This window comes from Octodon degus, unplaced genomic scaffold (genome assembly GCF_000260255.1).
Source record: "Octodon degus isolate 3935 unplaced genomic scaffold, OctDeg1.0 scaffold00116, whole genome shotgun sequence".
Classification (NCBI taxonomy): Eukaryota; Metazoa; Chordata; class Mammalia; order Rodentia; family Octodontidae; genus Octodon; species Octodon degus.
The window spans coordinates 5,619,878-5,639,957 of NW_004524692.1; the positions used below are offsets into that span (position 1 = coordinate 5,619,878).

At 47.1% G+C, this 20,080-nt stretch overlaps 2 protein-coding genes across 3 annotated transcripts; both read right to left on the reverse strand.

The window, feature by feature from the left end:
• Positions 1-4,316: 4,316 nt before the first annotated feature.
• Positions 4,317-7,882, reverse strand: Fcer1g (Fc fragment of IgE receptor Ig). Its single transcript, XM_004639901.2, has 5 exons — positions 7,719-7,882; positions 5,420-5,511; positions 5,230-5,265; positions 4,819-4,839; positions 4,317-4,683 (listed from the first exon to the last, which is right to left on the reverse strand). Exons 1-5 carry the CDS (start codon positions 7,768-7,770, stop codon positions 4,621-4,623), a joined length of 264 nt encoding a protein of 87 aa, XP_004639958.2. The 5' UTR covers positions 7,771-7,882; the 3' UTR covers positions 4,317-4,620.
• Positions 7,883-8,510: 628 nt separating this feature from the next.
• Ndufs2 (NADH:ubiquinone oxidoreductase core subunit S2) lies at positions 8,511-19,551 on the reverse strand. 2 transcript variants are annotated; one of them, XM_004639903.2, is made up of 14 exons: positions 19,247-19,551; positions 18,508-18,614; positions 14,561-14,751; positions 12,128-12,248; positions 11,881-11,993; positions 11,582-11,656; positions 11,329-11,406; positions 11,126-11,211; positions 10,795-10,914; positions 9,672-9,801; positions 9,311-9,406; positions 9,069-9,152; positions 8,906-8,963; positions 8,511-8,722 (listed from the first exon to the last, which is right to left on the reverse strand). In XM_004639903.2, exons 1-14 carry the CDS (start codon positions 19,402-19,404, stop codon positions 8,685-8,687), a joined length of 1,455 nt encoding a protein of 484 aa, XP_004639960.1. In that variant the 5' UTR covers positions 19,405-19,551; the 3' UTR covers positions 8,511-8,684. The 2 variants fall into 2 exon arrangements, with proteins under 2 accessions (XP_004639960.1, XP_023555586.1); XM_023699818.1 differs by lacking the exon at positions 19,247-19,551 and adding an exon at positions 18,915-19,023.
• Between the last annotated feature and the right edge of the window lie 529 nt (positions 19,552-20,080).

Genomic DNA, 20,080 nt, shown 5'->3' on the forward strand with positions numbered 1-20,080 from the left:
TGTACTGATATTTTTGTTTTTATTTTTTATTTTTGCGAAACCGGGGATTGAACTCAGGCCTTTGCACTTGCCAAGGAAGCGCTTATTCTACTGAACCATCCCCTGGCCCCGGTACTGATATGTTTACAAGGCTGAAATAATGTGAAGAAGGGTCAAAATTCATGAAATGTCCTTTGGACTTTTCCTTACAGAAACTCTTCTCAATTTCTTTCTAATTATTCTAAGAAGAAAGAAAAAAAAAGCTTCCCCCAAATTATCCCAGTGTTCCAAGACACTTTCTGAGCTGAGGGGACTCTCTCATCTCATAGGAAAAGAGAAAGCTGGGCTTACTGCACTCCCCAAAAGTGCTTGAGCCTCCTCCATTCTGATGTGGACCCCATGTGGGGAAGGTCCATTTCTCAGCCCTGTGGCTACCACTATCCAGGAGCTGTTCATGGAGCAGGCCACACAGCCATTTTAGAGCCTGGAAGCGGTAGCCATGAAAGCCATTTAAAGCCCTGATAAGGACTGGCAAGATAGCTCAGTGGTCTAAAGTGCTTGCTTAGGCAAGCTTAGGCTTAGGTTTGATCCCTGGCACCACATGCCACACCAGCCACACCCTCAGGGCCGGCTGAGCCAGCTGGGGAAAAAAAAAAAAAAAAAGCCCTGACAATTATCTAACTTGGTGGACACAGGACAGTACAGAAAATTTGGGAGCTGTGACGCCTAAATTACATCAAACTGGAATGGAGATCAGGATCAGTCAGTGGGTGAAATACAAATCAAAAATGTAGGACATGCTACAATGCTGTATATGGTTAGATTTCTAAATTTCTATGTAAAAATATGTGTTTATTCCTATCTTTAAAAAAATTTTTTGGGCTGGTGAGATGGCTCAGTGGTCTAAAGCACCTACTTAGAACAAGCTAAGCTAAGCAAAGCACAGAGACCTTGGTTCAATCCCCCAGCACCGCATGCCAGCTGGCCCTGCCCCCTGGTGGGCTGAGCTGGCTACACACACACAATAAATAAATAAATAAGTATTTTTAAATTTTTTTTTCTTCATATTCTGTAAGGATAAGTTCAACACATCAATACTTGATGGAAAATACCTGTTCCATGTTATGCCTAAGATGTTTCATATTTAGACAGATAGGGTAAACTGAACTGCATATGTTGCAGGGTAATAATAAGCTTCTCTTCTGGAGGGTTAATAACCTAAGTTTGCAGATCAAAAATTGGAGAAAAGGAAGGGCTGCAAGGTCAGACAACATTTTGGCCCTAGCCTTTCAAGGTCAGTGAAGACTCAGGACATAGGAGAACATGTACTGTAACATCATGTAACTCAGTTATGCCCCAAATTTTCTGATCAAGGAGATTATGGAGCCACAGAGGAATGTGATCGATGATGTATAGTGTGCCTATACATCACATGGAGAGAAAACTTTCTCTCAGGCTTTCACAGAGAGCAAATTGGTCAAGCAATGGCCGTGACTCATCCACATGGCTGACACTGACAAAGGATCTACAAAGTGCAGTACAGGGTTACAGGATAAATCCTGAGGCGACTTGACTGACCTTATCAGATACAAAAGTTACATTTCCTGTTATATAGGTCTTGCTTTGCCTTGGTCTTAGCCATCCAGCAGAAAAGTATAAAAACGAGGTATATAATGTAAAGCCATATTAATATACTGAGCTATAAAAGGCTCTAGTCAACAATTTCTGCAGATAACCCACTACTATTGTGGACTGCTGGACTGTGTTCGATTGTTTTGCTGAATTCATGCATCTATAGTATTTAAATGCCAATGGAATACCATCTCTGACAGGACTAAACGAAAAAAGGGGATACAAAGAAAAGACAATTTTTTATTTGTATATACAGAATAGTTAGAGGGCTAGGGAGATGCTAGGGAGATGGCTCAGTGGAATAAGTGCTTCCCTGGCAAGCATAAGGGCCTGAGTTCAATCCCCGGTTCCGAAAAAAAAAAAAGTGGTATATACAGAATAGTTAGGATAGATATACAGCTACTTTCACTTAATTCAAGGAGAAGAAAGATTTGTACTAATAGTGTTTGGACAGGATATCCTGTCTGCTTCTTGTACTATGGATAACCTCTAAGAAGATAATAATGTACAACGTATTAATTATTGAAACTGTCCTATCAATCAGCTTTGAAACTGTCTCATTGGGGCTGGTGAGATGGCTCAGTGGTCTAAAGCACCTACTTTGAACAAGCTAAGCTAAGCAAAGCACAGGGACCACGGTTCAATCCCCCAGCACCACATGCCAGCCAGTCCCGCCCCCTGATGGGCTGAGCTGGCCACACACACACACACACACACACACAAATAAATAAATAAATAAAAGAAACTGTCTCATTGATATTTGTTTCTCAATAACATAAAATAGGGGCTGGTGAGATGGCTCAGTGGTCTAAAGCACCTACTTAGAACAAGCTTAGCAAAGCACAGGGACCGCGATTCAATCCTCCAGCACCACATGCCAGCCAGCCCCACCCCCTGGTGGGCTGAGCTGGCCACACACACACACACACACACACACACACATAAATAAATAAATAAAATTTAAAAAAAAGTGGTATATACAGAATAGTTAGGATAGATATACAGCTACTTTCACTTAATTCAAGGAGAAGAAAGATTTGTACAAAAAAAAAAAAAAAAGAAAGAAAGATTTGTACTAATAGTGTTTGGACAGGATATCCTGTCTGCTTCTTGTACTATGGATAACCCTAAGAAGATAACAATGTACAATGTATTAATTATTGAAACTGTCCTATCAATCAGCTTTGAAACTGTCTCATTGATATTTGTTTCTCAATAACATAAAATAAAATAAAAATGTAGGACAAAGGAAAATGAGCTATTTTCCAATAAAAATGTATTTCCACTTTATTTATTACAATGATGCCGATCAAATCCAGGACCTTACCTCTTAGGCAAGGGCTCTACCAGTGTGCTACACTCCCAGCTCCCTACTTTAAAGTAGTTGCTTTCCACCTGGGCTTATTTCTTGTATCTCATCTGAAATACCAGAGAGTAGAGATGGCTCCAATTTCTTTTAGGTAGTGACCAACCACATAAGCCTGGCTTCAGGACTCACACTATTCATGATTATTCTCCTCTTCTGTCAAAATGTCCACACTTTCTCATGTGGCAAATGTGCAGGGACAAACAGATCTCAGTCATTTGCATCAAGGTGATCTCAGATAGATTAATTTAAGAGCCTAAGGGCCAGCCAAATAGCTCAGCAGATTAAAGCACCTGCTTAGGCAGATACAGGGGCTGGGAGTTTGATGCCTGGGCCTGCCATGCAGGCTTTGCCCCTGGGGCATGCCAAAAAAAAAAAAAAAGGTGATTGAGACTAGGTGTGGTGGTGTGCCTGTAATCCTAGCACTTGGGAGGCTGTAAATAGGAGAATCACTGAGTCCAATCTACCCAATTAGACCCTGTGCGCCTTGTACACACTGTCCTAAATACAAAAAAAAAAAAAAAAAAAAAAAAAAAGACCAAATTTCTCCAGGGAGCTGGTGAACAGATCAACTGGTACAAGTAGCTGAAGCTAGTTTGGAAAGTGTAAGTTATGATGCAGTACAAAGTGCTGCCCAGCACAGGGGTTGCCAGGAGTTACCTGGAGATTCTAGATCTGTTCTGGAAGGATTTCTGGACCAGAGGTAGAGCTGGAAGAGCTTCGGGCAGTTCTAGGGGACTCCTTGGCCATCCACCCATGTGCTGGATGAAATGACTTTCACCTGCACCCAACTTGCTCCCCTTTGCCTTTCCCATCTCCAACTCCTAGCCAAGCCTCCCTCTAAGGTCCCTCTTGCCCCCTAGTCCCCTGAAAATTCCTCTACTAGGAGTTTCACATAGCCCTAGATACTCCCTCTTCTGCATATTTGAATCAGCTATGCTATCTCTCAGATTCATGTACTGGATCAGTCCTATCTGTGCTGGTGACTATTTGGGATTAGACAGACCGGCTACCCCACAACACAACCTTGCAGACACTGAAGTCCACATTCAGTGCAGTTTTCTCCTGTCCTAATGTGTCCAAAGATGCCTGCACTCCCAACAGTATAGCAGTGTACTCCCTGCTCCAGGGCCATCCCAGAGCACAGGGGGTCAAGGGTTCTAACCCTCCCCCGAGCCAGCCAGCATTTATCCATCTATCCAACAAAGCAAGCTTGAAGTCACCAAGCCTGTGTGTTCTGTGAGGTTAGGAACTAAATCCGCCTTTCTTAAAACTGTAACTTCACTATTCGGTCCAGTGCTCAGTGGAGGTTGAATAGATGATGAATGAATCAACAGAATCCAGTCTGTGTCAGCTTTATTGGCAGTACTTCCTTGCCATTGTTTAGTAGGAGCTGGGAATGGGGAAGGGAAAGAGGGTAGGGGAAGGGAGTAAGACTAGAAAAGAAACATCAATGAATAGCATCTTAGCACAAGTCTTTACCAGGGAGGAAAACTGGTGGATATTAATCTTAGATTTAGAGTCATTATCAGGGTAGGGCCAGCTGGCATTAACTGAGGGGAGGCATAGGCGATGCCAACCATGAGCGCTGGGAGGAGAACTGGAAGCTGAAGAAGGATGTGACAAGGACATCTGGTCTAAAGTTACTTGGGCGGTTTCTCATGCTTCAGTGTTTCGTAAGTCTCCTGGTTTCGGGTGCTCAGGCCCTGGAGGTGGAAATCAAAGGATGAGAAGCTCAGGCATCACAGGCCCCCCTAGCCCAGAGACTCCCACCGGGTCTAAAAGTCACTCAAAATCCCTTCTTCCCTCACTGACCAGGCCCGGGAGAGCAGTTCACTCACCGTGTAAATGCCCTCTGATTTCTGCAGAGATGAAAGAGGAAAGCGTTAGAGATCTAAGTGTCCTTGAGGAGCCCTCAGCTGGCCCTCCCACCCCAGGGCCTGCTGCCTTATGCTGCAGGGGGCTCACAGGGGTACACCTGGGCTTGAACACATTTTTGCCCATGTGGTTACAAACACACATGGACACACAGCACACAACTCTTGCATGGATTCATTGTCCCCCTCTGCTCAATTCTGCCCCATCACTTGGTGGATACTTTACTTGTGGCTCAGCTAGGTGGCAGGGTTCGAGAGGCGCCTCTGAGCTACACACAGAACAGCACCAAACACACAACCCTTCCCAGAGGACTCCCACCAAGGCTAGAGCCACAGGAGAACTGAGGGCCAGGAAAATTGTGGAAGGGTCCGTACCTCGTAGCTGGATATAGCTGCCTTTCGCACTTGGAGCTGGAGTACAGAAAAGTTAATCAGGAAAGGGGAAGTAGAGGCTAACCCCACTTGCCCCAAACTTTGGGGGAGAATCCCTTTGATTCCCCTTCCTCCAATCCATGCTGCTGCCACCCTCCCACTTCTCCTTCGAATCCCCACCACCCTGCCTTACCTTGAGTCGACAATAGAGCAGAGTCAGGATTATACCGTACAGAAACAAGATGGCATCCAGGATATAGCAGAGCTGAGGCTCTGCTAGGGCGGCTGCAGGGAAAGAGGGCGCCCATGTGGTCAAGGGCATCAGTAGGGATCTGGGCTCCCATAAAACATCAGGGCTCTGGGAAGGGGGTCAGGGCCTAGAGAGGAGCCCTGGACAGGAAGTAGAGTCCCTTGAGGGGGTCTCTCTGTACCTTCCTCTCTGGACTCCTATTTCTCTTCCTTTTTCCTTCCTCTCACTAGGGTAGAAGTAGAAGAGACAGCGTGAAGGATGTCACTGCAGGACTCACAAGTGACGCTGGACCAGAGGTAGAGCTGGAAGAGCTTCGGGCAGCTCTAGGGGACTCCTTGGCCATCCACCCATGTGCTGGATGAAATGACTTTCACCTGCACCCAACTTGCTCCCCTTTGCCTTTCCCATCTCCAACTCCTAGCCAAGCCTCCTTCTAAGGTCGCTCTTGCCCCCTAGTCCCCTGAAAATTCGTCTACTAGGAGTTTCACATAGCCCTAGATACTCCCTCTTCTGCATATTTGAATCAGCTATGCTATCTCTCAGATTCATGTACTGGATCAGTCCTATCTGTGCTGGTGACTATTTGGGATTAGACAGACCAGCTACCCCACAACACAACCTTGCAGGTTTAAGACTTCCCTGGCAGCCCAACCCTCCCAACCCTCCCTTTGCAGCGCTGTGGCTCCTCAGGCAGCACTGAGCACTTAATCCACCTCAAGGGCTCATCTAAGTTCACTGGGCTGAGACCAAAACCTCAGCCCAGGGGGGAAGGGGAGGCAGGCAGTGGCAACTTCAGTGAAGAAACCACAGGAGTGTCTCTGCTCAGTCCTGTGACCTGTGGCTGAGGGCTGGACAGGAAGGATGTGAGCTGGGGAAGGGAGGGAAGGCAATTACTCTATTATTGGTCATTAGCCTGAGCCCATGCTTTCGGACCTACAAGACATTTCAGTACGCATAAAACAAGTGTCCACTTTCCTTGGCCATACAGATACCACTGGCCCTGCACACGAGGCTGAGATGATGAGAGGCTCGAGGGAATGACCACAAACTAAATCCAAATGTAGATTCCTCTTCCGTCTACTCTGCTCTTTTACATGCTGCGGGCCTCCGAGAGGGGAAGTTTTGCGTAATTTAAAAAAATCACATAGGGCCTGGACTCCTGAGACTGTTCCCAGCTCTGATCAGGGTCAACAGCATACATGTGACTAACATGGGTCAAGTACTGACACCAGTCAAGTACTTCTCTACAACATTGTCACACAAGCCATTGCATAAATCTCAAAACTACCCTGTGAAAGAAACATAGTCTTCGCCATTTTACGGTTAATGAGACCCAGGGGCTCGGAAAAAGTAAGTAACTCATTCAGAGCTAGACAGAGCCAGGATCCAAGTCCAGGTTATCTGTCTCCAAAGCCTGTGCTTCCTGCTCTGTCCTGACGTCCCAGCCTCCGTCATTCCTGGGCAGCTGCCTAGTGGCTCACTTAATCCTTTCCTCCGCCTTCTCAGGCCAGATGGTGGAACTCCTCCCCAGGCATTCGCTTTCAATTTCCCTTGTTTCACTACTTTACCAACCCCTTCTTCCCAAAACTCAGCTGCTATCAACCTGCTCGAAACTGCACACAAACACCCTTCTAGACAGGCAATCTAAGACAAGCAAGAGGTCTTAATTAGAGGAGAGCCTTGGAGCTGCCGGGGCCTTCCCTCATCTGCCAGTTTCTTAGCTGCCCCAGTCTCCAGGCCTTGGAATTTCATGGCACCCGCCCTCCTCTCAGCTGTCAGCAGAAGTGTTACCCTAGTGACAAGCCCTTGAAACACCTACAACTGGGTTTACCTCCACTACCCCCTGCCTCCCCACAAAGCCAAGGTCGTATAGCTGTACACACAGAGCTAGAGTGGCTTCCAGCACACAGGACCGAAGGCACCCTGGAGGAATGTTGAGCAGGGAAATCAAGCTTTCTTCCCACACCAGCTAGCTCTTCATGTCATACAAACACCCTCACCCCCTGCCAAAATGACCCTTCATATCAATCCTGAGAAAAGCCTACGAGATAGGAAAAGGGCTAAAAAGGAGGGGTACGGGACTAGCACCCCCTAGGGGAGCTGGGCAAGACCAGCTTCAGGGGTCCGTGTCTGTCTGAGCCCCGTGCCCACCATCAGTTTCCCTCCTTCTGTCCTCAAGCCAGCCCTCAGACACGATACCCACCCTGGGGCCACCTCGCTGGCCCTCACTGGACCTTCTCACCTGCTTGTTCAACCAAAAGGAGCAAGAGCAAGACCACTGCTGGAAACATCATGGGCAGGGGGCTGAGGGGCCGTGGGCTGGGATCGGAGGCTCTGACAGCACTGCACAGCTGTGCTCCACTAGCAGGTCCCTGACCACAGAGCTCCCCCCTTCCTGCCCCGCCTTCCCCCACACTTTGGCCCCTTCCCCTTCCTGCACCAGAGGCCGGGCGGTGCCCGGAAGGGCCAACTAGAGAAGCTGGGAGCTTTGAGCTCAGCCTCTGCCCTTCAATGATCAGACTCTCAATGCTTGCAACCAATGAGGAGACTTACGCTTGTGAAAGGCTGTTTTCGCTCTTTTACTTTGCCCTGCTGAGCTCCATTGGTAAGGAAGTGCTCTTCAAGGTTCCCTTGGACCCCAGTCCAGCCCTGTCCTCCCCACCAGGAACTGCAGTCCCAGCTTGACTTGAAGACTTTACCAATATGTGTGGACACTGACGGAGTTTGGGCATGAGAAACTGAGGGGAGAAAGGGAAACGGGAAATGCAGAAGTGGAAAGGACGAGACAGAGAAAGTCGTAAAGACAAGAACAACTGTTAAGAGCCAAGTCTAACAGAAATGCAAAGTAAAACCCAAGAAGATACCAAGCCAGGAGTGGTGGACACACCTGTAATCCTAGCAGTCCAGAGGCTGAGGGAGGAAGATCACAAGGTCAAGCCAGCCTGAGCTACACAGTGAGTTCAAGGTCAGCATAATCTACATAGTGACACCCTGTCTCCAATAACAAAATAAAACCAAGAAGACATACCAGGTGTTTGTATGTAGGGGCCACAAGGCGGCTAATTTATTATTTCTCCTTTTCTAGTACATGCACAGAAAGTCCATACAGCTAAGTGTATGCGCGCACACACACACAGCCTCATGTCCAATGAGGGACGTGCTCCCCAGCGGCAGCTGCTCCATAGGGAGATCCAGTGTTCTTCCTTGCTCACCGGTCTATTTCTCCAAACACAATATCTTGGGTACCTAGAAGGTCAGAGCACAGAGAAGTGGTATTACTAAAGATCCAGAGCTCACTGTTCTGTCCAGGAGACAGAGGTCTGGGGCCCATGCCACAGTCTGTGCTGAACAGGGGCTATTCAGTCTTTGTCCCAGTGGAGTCCCAAACTCCCTGTCTAGGACACCTCTGCTACGTAAGAAGTCTCTTACCTACAATGGCAACGACATCTGCCAACATGTGTCCCTGGGACATCATGTCCAAGCCAGCCTGGAGAGATGGAGATGCCAAGGTTAGCCCAGATTTGCAGCAGGGAGAAGAACTCAATATACTACTAGACTTACTGGTCTTAGAATCACTGGGACTGCTTCTTACCAGGTGAGCAAAACCAGGAGCCTTGATCTTGCAACGATAAGGACGGCTGCTACCGTCAGACACTAGGTACACCCCAAACTCTCCCTGTCCAAAGAAGAAGGCGGGAGCTTGTCAGTAGGAAGGACACTTGGCTTTGTCAACAGATCCTCTGTTCACCTTAATCCCTCTCCTCTCCCTCCCTGACAGGCAAGCATTGTGGTGAATGGTGATCCGTCACCCACTCACATACAGTTTCTCCTCACCTTAGGAGCCTCGATAGCAGTGTAGGTGGCTCCTGGAGGAACTTGGTAGCCCTCAGTATACAACTTGAAGTGATGGATCAGCGACTCCATGGAAGTCTGAAGGCAGACAAAGGGTGCATCAATGAACCAGGCCCGGTCTGCCTCCTACGCCTTCCCTCAGCAGAGAATAAATCTTGACCCTCCACTGACTAAAACCCACATGGAAGTCAGTAGGCAGAGAAGACACAGAATAAAAAGGAAAGCGAGGAGAGATTCAGAATCTTACAGAGTGAAGTTTTTTAAGAAGTTGCATTTAATCCAAGGATTCTCCCTGAACACTAGTCCTTTTCAGTACCCTGCTGGCCTACTCCCTGAAGCCAACCTTCATCTCTGCACGCTTGGGCGGGGACACTTTGGCATCATCAACCTTGATCTCTCCAGGAGGCATCTTGTTCAGACACTGCTCGATGATTCGAAGGGACTGGCGCATCTCCTCTACCCGACACAGGTACCTGGAGTGGATAAGACAGACTCAGCAAAGGAAGAGCAGGCAGAGCAGCAGCTAAGGACTGGGAAACACAACTGGCCTCAGGGGTTAGATAAGCACTCTTCACTCTTCTAGTACAGCACCTCTGCATGGCTTGGTTGCTCACGTGACCCCTACAGTACTCTTCTCCTATATCAAGTTCTTCCCGAAATCCTCTCCTTACTTTCTCAGACCATGACCTATAACATTTCCCTCCTTACTATATTAACTACTTTTTAAACTACAGAATGAGGGGTCAGATGGAAAAACAAACAAAACCATCATAGCAAAGCTGAGGGTCAGTAAACAGGAATGGAATTTTAAACTTAGAATGCAGTAGAAAGAGCACCCAATTAGGAAGAGCATCATCTTAACCACTAACAGCATGATCCCAGGCTAATTTGTAACTTTTATGCCTCAGTTATATCTGTTACAAAATATTGCCCAAACTAGTTCTACATAAAACTAAGGGTAAAATAAGCTGCCACAGATGTGCAACCCAGTCTTTTCTTCTGGTACTAAGGACAGAACCCAGGGCTTCATACATACTGAACATGTGCTCTATCACTGATTTTTTTTTTCCCCCCTAGGAAGAGCAGGCAGAGCAGCAGCTCAGGACTGGGAAACACAACTGGCCTCAGGGGTTAGATAAGCACTCTTCTAGTACAGCACCCCTGCATGGCTTGGCTGCTCACGTGACCCCTACAGTACTCTTCTCCTATATCAAGTTCTTCCCGAAATCCTCTCCTTACTTTCTCAGGACCTGAGAAATTCAGGACCTGGTGCTTGCCAGGCAAGCACTTATTCTACTGAGCTCTCTCCCCGGCCCTCTACCACTGATTTATATCCCCAGGTCATGCAACCTAGTTTAACACATACACGAGTTCCCACAGATACTTGGATGGAAGAAGCAGCAAGGAAAAAATTCAGGCAGGGGCAAGGTGCCGGACAATGAGCTGAGGAAGGATCTGGGCCTTACCTATCATAGCAGTCTCCTCGAGTACCAATAGGGACATCAAACTCAACCTGGTCATAAACATCATAGGGCTGGGTCTTCCGCAGATCCCACTGGATACCTGAGCCCCGGAGCATCACTCCACTGTAGGATACAAAGGGCATCATGGGCCGCGCTCCACAAACCAAGAAGGGCGCACATTCTTTCTCTGTCTCCCCTCTCCTTCCCCTATACTCCTGGTATGGGGTACAAAGGCAGGGCATGACAAGCAGGGTGTCAAACATCCTTGAAAGCCAGGCCACTGGGCTAGAACTCCACACTCCCACATGCATCCCTAAAGAGCATATTCTCTCACCTAAAACCATAGTTAAGTGCATCTTCTGCTTTTACAACTCCAATGTCGACTGTCCGATTTCGCCAGATCCTATTATTAGTCAGCATCTATCAATCAAGAAAACTAGTGTGATTATACCTCTGTATTTCTTTGCAGACAGGAACTAAAAATCCCATAAGCCTTTTGGACAGCCCAGTTGGGTGTCCTATCAACTTCTACCTTACCTCCTCCACTTCATCAATTCGAAGAGAGAAGTTCTTGGAAAACTCATAGATGTCATCCAGAAGGCCAAGGGGTAAGTCCTGGAAGAACCAAGCAGAAGAGACTGAACACAGCTGGGCCTCCTATAAGGAGAGCCAGCAAACAAACCCTTTTCCAGGGGACAGGGTTGGTTCCCATTAGCTGGTGCTGCCCTCTAGTGGCCACAGAGGGAAGAGGCCAGGGCAGGAAACCCTAGGCAGAGGGGCATCCCCTTACCTGGTGCACTCCTCCAGGTCTGATATAAGCAGCATGCATTCGGGCTCCAGACACCCGTTCGTAGAACTCAAACATCTTGACAGGACATACAAGGAATTAGTCACAAGTCATGGGCTCCTAAGTCCAACAACATGGTGGCCGACTACCCTGCATTCTGCCTTCTTGTCCCAAATCTCTCATGACACACAGTCCCTAACTGAATATACCTTTCTCCCCTCCCTCTTCTTTTAATCTTGTCTCCTTCATACCTTCCCTACATCCTGTACTTCCCTAATTCTGCCCACACTTCCCTCTCCTACCTTTTCCCGTTCCTCAAACATCCAGAAGAAAGGTGTCATGGCTCCAATGTCCAGGGCATGTGTGGTCACAGCCATGATGTGGTTCAAAAGTCGTGTGATTTCCCCAAACAGCACTGTGGTGAAGGAAAGACAAAGAGAGCACACTATCCAGCCACAGATCCAGCCTGGAGAGCAGGCTGGGCAGAGCGTGGGGCTGAGCACTACGCCTCTGCTTGCAGTGGGCACAGGGGTAAGGGGCAGTGCCTACCTCGGATCCACTGTGCCCGGGGAGGGGGCTGGATGTTTAGCAGCTTCTCCACTGCCAGGGAATATGCCTGCTCATTACACATCATGGACACGTAGTCTAGCCGGTCAAAGTATGGAAGGGCCTGGGAAAGGGAGAATCCAGGTCACAGTGAGGGGCCCAGAGCCTGCTGCTAGAAGCCTGGCATCGGAGGGTGCTGCATGAGCCCTCCTTGTCTCAACAGCCCCACCAAGGTAGGATGAATAGCCCAGGAACCAGCAGCATGCTGGCAAATGCTTAAAGCCCAGTTCTCCACAATAAGGGGAGAATCCTCACCTGTCAGTCTACATGCTAAAAATACCTCCTCGTGGCCAACTTTACGCTGCCCACATCACAGAACTGAACGTAGCACTGGAAAGAGCAGTATACCACTATACAGTATTTCTAAGGCACATGTGTGGGGAAAGCAAACACCTCAAAGGTACAGCATAGGAAAATCCACTGAGAAAATGAGTTTTGAGTAGTTAGAATATTTTTTTTTTTGTAGAGACAGGGTCTCACTATGCAGTTCAGGCTGGTCTTGAACTCACTATGTAGTCCAGGCTGGCCTTGAACTTGTAATGTTCCTCCTGCCTCAGTCTTGAGAGTGCTGGGATTACAGGTGTGCACTACCATGCATGGCTTTAAATTTATTTTTTAACAGACAAGAACTAACAATTCTATCTATATATTAATTCGGTCCCCTGAGCTGTTTTTTTTTTTTTTTTTTTTTGGTGGAGCCAGGGATTGAACCCAGGCCCTTGTGCTTGCCAGGGAAGCGCTTATTCTACTGAGCCATCTCCCGGCCCCCACCCTGAGCTATTTCAATACATGTACAGCTTTGAGTATTTACTTTTACTTTTAATACAGCAAGTCATAAACTTTTTTTTTTTTTTTTTTTTTTTAATGTATGTATTTGGTACAGCTTGAACTAGTAGTGATCCTTCTGTTTTCAGACTCGCCAGGGCTGGGATTGCAGGCATGCATCACCATGCCCACGTGGTCTCTGTGGCCAGATCAGTGTGTCAGGAGGCAGAGGACAGTGTGGCATGTGGTGCTGGGGATGGAATTGTCTTGTCTTTTGAGACTGGGTTTCTGTATGCTGCCCGAAGCAGGCTTGAACGTGTGATACTCCTGCCTTAGCCTTCAGCAACTGGCTCCCAGAGTTTCTGGATACTTAACATTTAGGTTTTGGCAAACCAGTATATGCTAGCTCCAGCACATCGCAATAAGCAGACCTCTGTTCTGAGTGACACCTCTGTCAGGAGTGCCTTGGACTTCTAAGTCTCTTTTTTTCTCCCAGGTCTCTTAAAATTGAGATACTGAAAGGTAATGAGTTGCCGGGTGTGGTGGCACATGCCTGTAATGGCACAGCACTTGGGAGGCTAAGGTAGGGGGATTGTTCCAAGTTCAAGATCAGCCTGGGCTACAAAGTGAGCTCATGGGCAGCCTGAACTGCACAGAGAGACCCTGTCTGATAAAGACAAAAAAAAAAAAAAAAAAGAAAAAGAAAAGAAAAAAGAAGAGGAGGAGGAGGAAGAAATAGAAATATAAAAGGAAAAGTATTGAGTCACAGGAGCATTTGGAGGTAAAGGATTTGAGGAAGACAGAGCACTAGATAAAAAATAGCCTTCCCCTAGAATGCCTGCAAAGGCCAAGTCCTGGCTGTCTGTTGAGCCACTGTCGGCTTCCAGGAAGGAGGCGGGGCTAAGACCCACTCCTTGGGACAGTCTGTTCTTGTCCTGACACCACTGTGACACAAAATAGTTAACCCATGGATGTTGGGCTGCGGAACCACATCGTAGTCACTGTTCACCCTGACACTGGGCCAGGTCAAACTCCCAATCCCACTATCCTGTTTTTAGGATTCCCTTTTATGACATTAAGAAAAAACTTCAGATTCCTAACCAGATCCAACTCCTTCCAATCTGGGTTTTACTACTGGGTAGTTTTACACAGTTTTCCTGAAAACACCCAATGGTCACAAACCCACTGCTGGTTACTCTGACTCATGGTTTCGAAAACAAACTTAAGACAGCTGGAAGGTACAAGGTTCAGCTGGCCATTTGAGAAAGCTGACGTCTCTCCTCTCCTCTGACTTCAAGAACACTGGCTTTGACGTATTAGTATAAGAGCAGGGAACTGAGGCATGAGAGTAACGGTAAAGGGGCCAGCCAAGAGTCAGCAGAGGGAAACTAGGAGTTACAGCTCCAAAGCACTGCTGCTGGATAAACCAAGTCCAAACAACTCCAGCATCCTCGAGCACCTCCCTCCATCCTCACAAACAAGCCTGCACTAATAACCTCAACAGGCTATCTACCCTCAACACCCTCCTCCTCTGAAATTGTGGGGACAGCAAACTCCAATCTCCCAGGCAAAAGTCCAGTTCTTATCGACAGGCCCCGTTCACCCCCACACCTGCAGGTAAGTCTTGTATTCAATGAGCTTCTCAGTGCCTCGGTGCAGGAGCCCAATGTGAGGGTCGCACTTCCGCACCATCTCCCCGCTCAGCTCCATCACTAGCCGCAGGACTCCATGGGCTGCTGGGTGCTGGGGCCCGAAGTTCAGGGTTAGGTTGGAAACTATGTTTTCCTTTGGAGGGTCCACATCTGAGAAATGGGAAATAGTTGAAAGCCAAATAGTAATTCCCGGGCTTGTGAGATGGCTCAGTGGTCTAAAGCACCTACTTAGAACAAGCTAAGTTTAGCAAAGCACAGGGACCGCGGTTCAATCCCCCAGCACCACATGCCAGCCAGCCCCGCTCCCTGGTGGGCTGAGCTGGCCACACACACACTAAATAAATAAATACATAAATAAAATAGTAATTCCCCTGCAAACCCCCAAAAGACACAAAGTTGGTCTCTCCCTATGGCTCCTCCATCTCACTATCCCAAACCCCATTAATTTCCTAATTGCTGGTATAACTAGGAAGAGAACCATAATATAGCAAAAAGACACAAAGAGATCTAAGCTTCCTGATGAGAGGGACCATGAATCTGTCTCCTCAAATGTTTTTTATTGATTACAGATAACATTTGTATCTCCCTATCAGGCAAGAGTTGCTACTCTACTATGCACTTCACTTGTTTTGACTTGATTCTCACACCAATCATACTGCTATCCCCATTTTATTGGAGACTGAGCCATGAGAGCGCAAATGACTTTTCCAGGATCACAGAACTAAGTGGCTGAACTAAATGTGTTCAGCTCCAGGATCTACACACGCTTTGTGGGAGGGAAGGGGCACTGCAGATGGGATTCCAAGGTGCTCCAACACTGAGCACCCCCAAGCCACTTAGTTCTCTTCTGAGACATGGTCTTGCTAAGTTGCCTGGATGGCCTCAAACTTGTAACCCTCCTGCCTCATGGTGTGTGCCGCCATGCCCAGCTGTACTCTTAAACTATTAGAATATAATGGGGGGGGGGAGCCACGGAGATGGCTCAGTGGAATAAACGCTTCCCTGGCAAGGGCAAGGGTCTGAGTTCAATCCCTGGTTCCGCAAAAAAAAAAAAAAAGAAGAAGAAATGGGGAATACCCTCTAATGTATCTGATGAATGCTAACCAATCTGGAACTATATGCTTACTGCATAATGCTCCTAAGTGACAGGTTTTTTGGGGGGTGGGGAGACGAGGAATTGAACTCATGACCTCTAGCTTAGCTTACCAGGCAGGTACGGTGCCACTGAGCTATATCTTAGGTTCCTTTGTTTCAATTTTTTTTTTTTTTTTTTTTTTTTGTGGAACCAGGGATTGAACCCAGGCCCTTGCGTTTGCCAGGCAAGTACTTATTCTACTGAGCTATTGCCCTGGCCCCTTTTTTTCTTTGTTTTGATTTTGAAGGAGTGGAGAGTCTCGCTGTACATTTCAGACTGGCTTTGAACTCAGTATGTAACCTAGGCTAGCCTCAAACTCACAATGATCCTCCTGCCTCAGCCTTCTCAGTGCTAGGATTACAGGCATGCACCACCATGCCCAGGCTCTAAATGACAGTTTTACCCTCAAGGAGTTTATACTTTAATTTGGGAAAATAATGTATGTGAAAAATGGTAACACAGGTCAAATTTATAAAGTTACTGTGTAAGCAGCTCAGCTATTAAGTATTTAAAGCAAGGAAAGAGCACAGTGAAGACTTCACAGAGGTAGCATCTGAGCAGGATTTTAAACATAGGCAATGGTCCAGGCATGGTGGCATATCCTGTAATCCCAACACTTGGAAGACTGAGACAGGAGAACTGCTTCGAGTTTAAGGCCAGCCTAGTCTACATAGTGAGTCAGGACCAGCCTAAATTACATAGTAAGACCTTGTCAACCTTGTCAGGAACTTGCGCTTACCTTGTCAATCAATCAATCAATCAATCAATCAATCAAATAGGTAGAGGTGCTTTCAAATCAACATAGGCAAAATCTTAGAAACAAGGCTATCTGTGCAAATCTTACTTCCAAAAGGAAGAAGAGCAGTGGTTTGATCTATCTATCTATCTATCTATCTATCTATCTATCTATATTTTTTTGGGGGGTGGAGGGTAGAACCAGGGATTGAACTCAGGTCTTTGCACTTGCCAGGGAAGCACTTATTCCACTAAGCCATCTCCCTGGCCCCATCAGTAATATTAATAATAATTAACATTTTTTAAATGTCCCTATACAGGTTGTAAGGCTTAAAAGAAACAATGCATGCAAAAATGTTTAGCATAGAATACAGCTTTGGGTTTTTTTTGGTTTTTTTGAGGCCAGAAGATGCCTTTAGGGCATTTCTGGTTTGCTGTGAGTATCTGGGTTCAAACCACAGCAGCTTGAGCTTGAGTGCTTTGTTTAAGCAGGCACTTAAACAACGGAGCTAATGGGCAGGCCCCCAGGATACAGCTTTGTAACTGAAGTTTTTTGAAAAGTAGCTGACAGGGGCTGGGGAGATGGCTCAGTGGAATAAGCGCTTCCCCGGCAAGTGCAAGGGTCTGAGTTCAATCCTCGGTTCCGCAAAAAAAAAAAAGAAAAGAAAAGTAACTGACAATGCCTTAGTTTTTAAGTAAAAGAATGAATAACATGGTAAAATGATGTTTGGGGAAGATGAAGATAATGACACTATAAAGGATACTTGTAGGGCCGGGGATATAGCTCAGTGGCACAGTGCCTGCCTGGCAAGTACAAGGTCCTGAGTTCTACTGCTAGTCTCCTGCAAAAAAAAAAAAAATACCCTGAGAAGATAAATAGTGGAAACCCAATGAATAAAATCCTGAAACAGTCAAGGTCTAATACAGAGTGATGAGTAACAATGCTGGCAATGAAAATTAAAAAGGATACATGATCAGATAAGAAACATGACAGAATCCACATGACTGTTAATTTACTGATCAAAGATTCTGACAGGCCAAAGAGAGAAAGGAACCAAAGATAACTAAGAAATTTAAAATAAATAAATAAGGGCCAAGGAGATAGCTCAGTAGAGTAAGTGTTTGTCTGGCAGGTACAAGGTCCTGAGTTCAATCCCTGGTACCACAAAAACAAACAAACAAACAAAAATAAGTAAATAAAAATAATAAAATTAAATAAATAAATAAAATAAATTTTAAAATAAAAAAATAAACAAAAATAAATTTTACTCCTGAAGGATTAGGAGAATGAAGGTATCACTCATCAAAATCAAAGTCAAAAGGAAGTGCTAATTTTTTTTTCTTTTTCTGGCAGAACCAGGGATTGAACTCAGGAACCTGCACTTGCAAGGGAAGCACTTATCCTACTGAGCCATCTCCCTGGCCCCTGGAAGTGCTAATTTTGATGGGAAGAAAAAATGGTTTTCAAGAAGGTGTCCTTTAGTGCTCATGGAAAAGCAACATTGTCCATAGAGGCAAATGAAAATAAGCCACGCCGGTCATGATGGTGCATGCCTGTGATTCCAGCACTCAGGAGGTTGAGGCAAGAGGATCAGAGTTTGAGGCCACTCTGGGCTACATAGTGAGTTGAAGTGCAGCCTGAACTGCAGTGAGACTGTCTCAAAAGTAAATTATTAAAATGGACTGGGGCCTGGGAGATAGCTCAGTAGCAAAAGTGCCTGCCAGGCAAGCACAAGGCCCTGAGTTCAATCCCTTGGTACCTAAATAAATAAAATGGACTAAACTTGAAAAAAAAGATGCTGCTAAATATTGAAATGTCAGGGACTTTTGGCTATTGGCTGAAACTCCTTTCTGTCCTTTTCTGCCTGACAAGTGCCCATTATTATTGCTTTGACTATACTATGTTCAGATGCTAAAACAGCAAGCACAATAGGTGCTCAAACTTGCGTGAGACAAAGGATTGAAACACCATTACAGCTCAGCTTGGGGCAGGGATGGGTCTGGTCTGGTTTGAGACAGCAGCTCTGGACACTCACCATTCCAAGGTGGAGGCTTCCAGTGGGCTGATTCCTTAGTGGGGTACATGACGGGACCCGCGAACTGCTGTGCCCATTCCACATCTGGCTGCCATTGCCGAGCACCTCTAGGAGTTAAAGACACATCCTAGAAAAAGGGCCTGAACAATCCTTGATTCCTCAGTTCTCTTCACGCTCAAGAGGTCCCAAGGAAGGACGTCTTGGATTCTTCAATGCCATGTTAGTGACAAGCTAAAGAAGCTGGAATTCTAGATTCCATTCCTACTACTAACTCATGCCCGGACTTACTTCACCCATCACCCTTGTGCATGTAAGCTTGGGGATCCCAGCGCCTTCACGTTCTCAACATAGACTCATTCCCATCCAGGTGAATATGAACGTGAGAAAAGTGTTTATTTAAAGATCACCTAGGACTACGAAGAGAAAGAGAATGAATGGGCCAGTTCTGGGTCCTCTGCAGAGCTCTTGAATAAACGCGAACGTAAATCACTGCAGTTGAAAGGCAGGGTCTTGCACTCCACTCATTTTCAGCAAAGCGGGCTCAAAACCCTCTTCCTTTTCTCGGCCGCAGTGGGCGCTACAGCATTTTAGAACGGGAGAAATCAGGCCTGGTATGAGGGTCACAGACCTGGGTCATTCTGTTCCCGGGGGAGCGGGGGTACAGGGCCCACGCAGGGATTTCAGATTCGAGAAACTCTACCTTTGGGGACAACGCGTCAAGGGCGGCCCTCGGTCTCACCTGCTGGGCTGAACAGGCAGTCGGACCCCGGGCCCGGGCCTCAGCACTTGGACCCCAACGGCCCTCAGGGCGCAAAGAGCCCTCAGCGCCGCCATCTTACCCTGGCTGCAGCCCGTGGGAAGGAGAACCGGGCGGAAATGACTCATGCGCGCTTCCATGTGGGCTTCCCGTACATTAACACAACGGGGACGCCATATTGGAAGTGGGCAGGCCCGTCACTCACGAACCTGACAATTTCCGGGTTCTGCGCCTTGGCTTCGCTTACGCTTAAATAATAGTGACTGCTGTCATCTTTACTGAGGGCGGACCGTCTCAGGGCTTTTCTAAAGGTCTCTTCGTGAGGGAGACCTGCTCCCCTTCCCGAGCTCTCCCGCCCTTCCTAGACGCGCACTCCTACCCCCTTCTGCCACGCCCGCTTCCTGCTGTAGTACTCAACAAAGACCGTGTCTGCTCCTAACCCTTAGCAATTACCTCCCAATGAGGGAAACCAGAAGATTTAGAGCAGCCAAAGCCAGCTGATTTCCAGATGCCCCGAGTAGGGATAAGGAAAAGGGGCCCAATTGTGGGTAGGCAGGCCTGACAGCTCCTGCCAAACCAAAACAGAAAAAGGGAGGGATGCCAAGGCCACCAACGTTGACTTGGAGGAGAGGAGTGCAGGGTGTGGGGAGCTACTTCATCCCAGACGGGGGAGGGGGGGGTGTTTGACCCTGGCATCCTTAGGGCTTCCTGAATCACAGATTGGGTCAACGCCCTTAGAGATGCCTCGTGCCCCAAGTCCACCCTACCCAGTCTATTTTCCCACATCTTTCCCATGCTGTCACAGTCCGTCCCAGT

Excerpts from the sequence above, each read along its gene's own strand:
- Fcer1g (XM_004639901.2), bottom strand. The coding sequence starts at position 7,770 with ATGATGTTTCCAGCAGTGGTCTTGCTCTTGCTCCTTTTGGTTGAACAA. Across the intron at positions 4,840-5,229 it reads CAGCTATATCCAGCTACGAG|AAATCAGAGGGCATTTACAC; the intron begins GTACGGACCCTT and ends TCATCTCTGCAG. Across the intron at positions 4,684-4,818 it reads AATCAGAGGGCATTTACACG|GGCCTGAGCACCCGAAACCA; the intron begins GTGAGTGAACTG and ends TTCCACCTCCAG.
- Ndufs2 (XM_004639903.2), bottom strand. The coding sequence starts at position 19,404 with ATGGAAGCGCGCATGAGTCATTTCCGCCCGGTTCTCCTTCCCACGGGC. Across the intron at positions 18,615-19,246 it reads CTGCCTGTTCAGCCCAGCAG|AGGTGCTCGGCAATGGCAGC; the intron begins GTGAGACCGAGG and ends TTTAACTCCTAG. Across the intron at positions 9,407-9,671 it reads CCAAGCGTGCAGAGATGAAG|ACTTCCATGGAGTCGCTGAT; the intron begins GTTGGCTTCAGG and ends GTCTGCCTTCAG.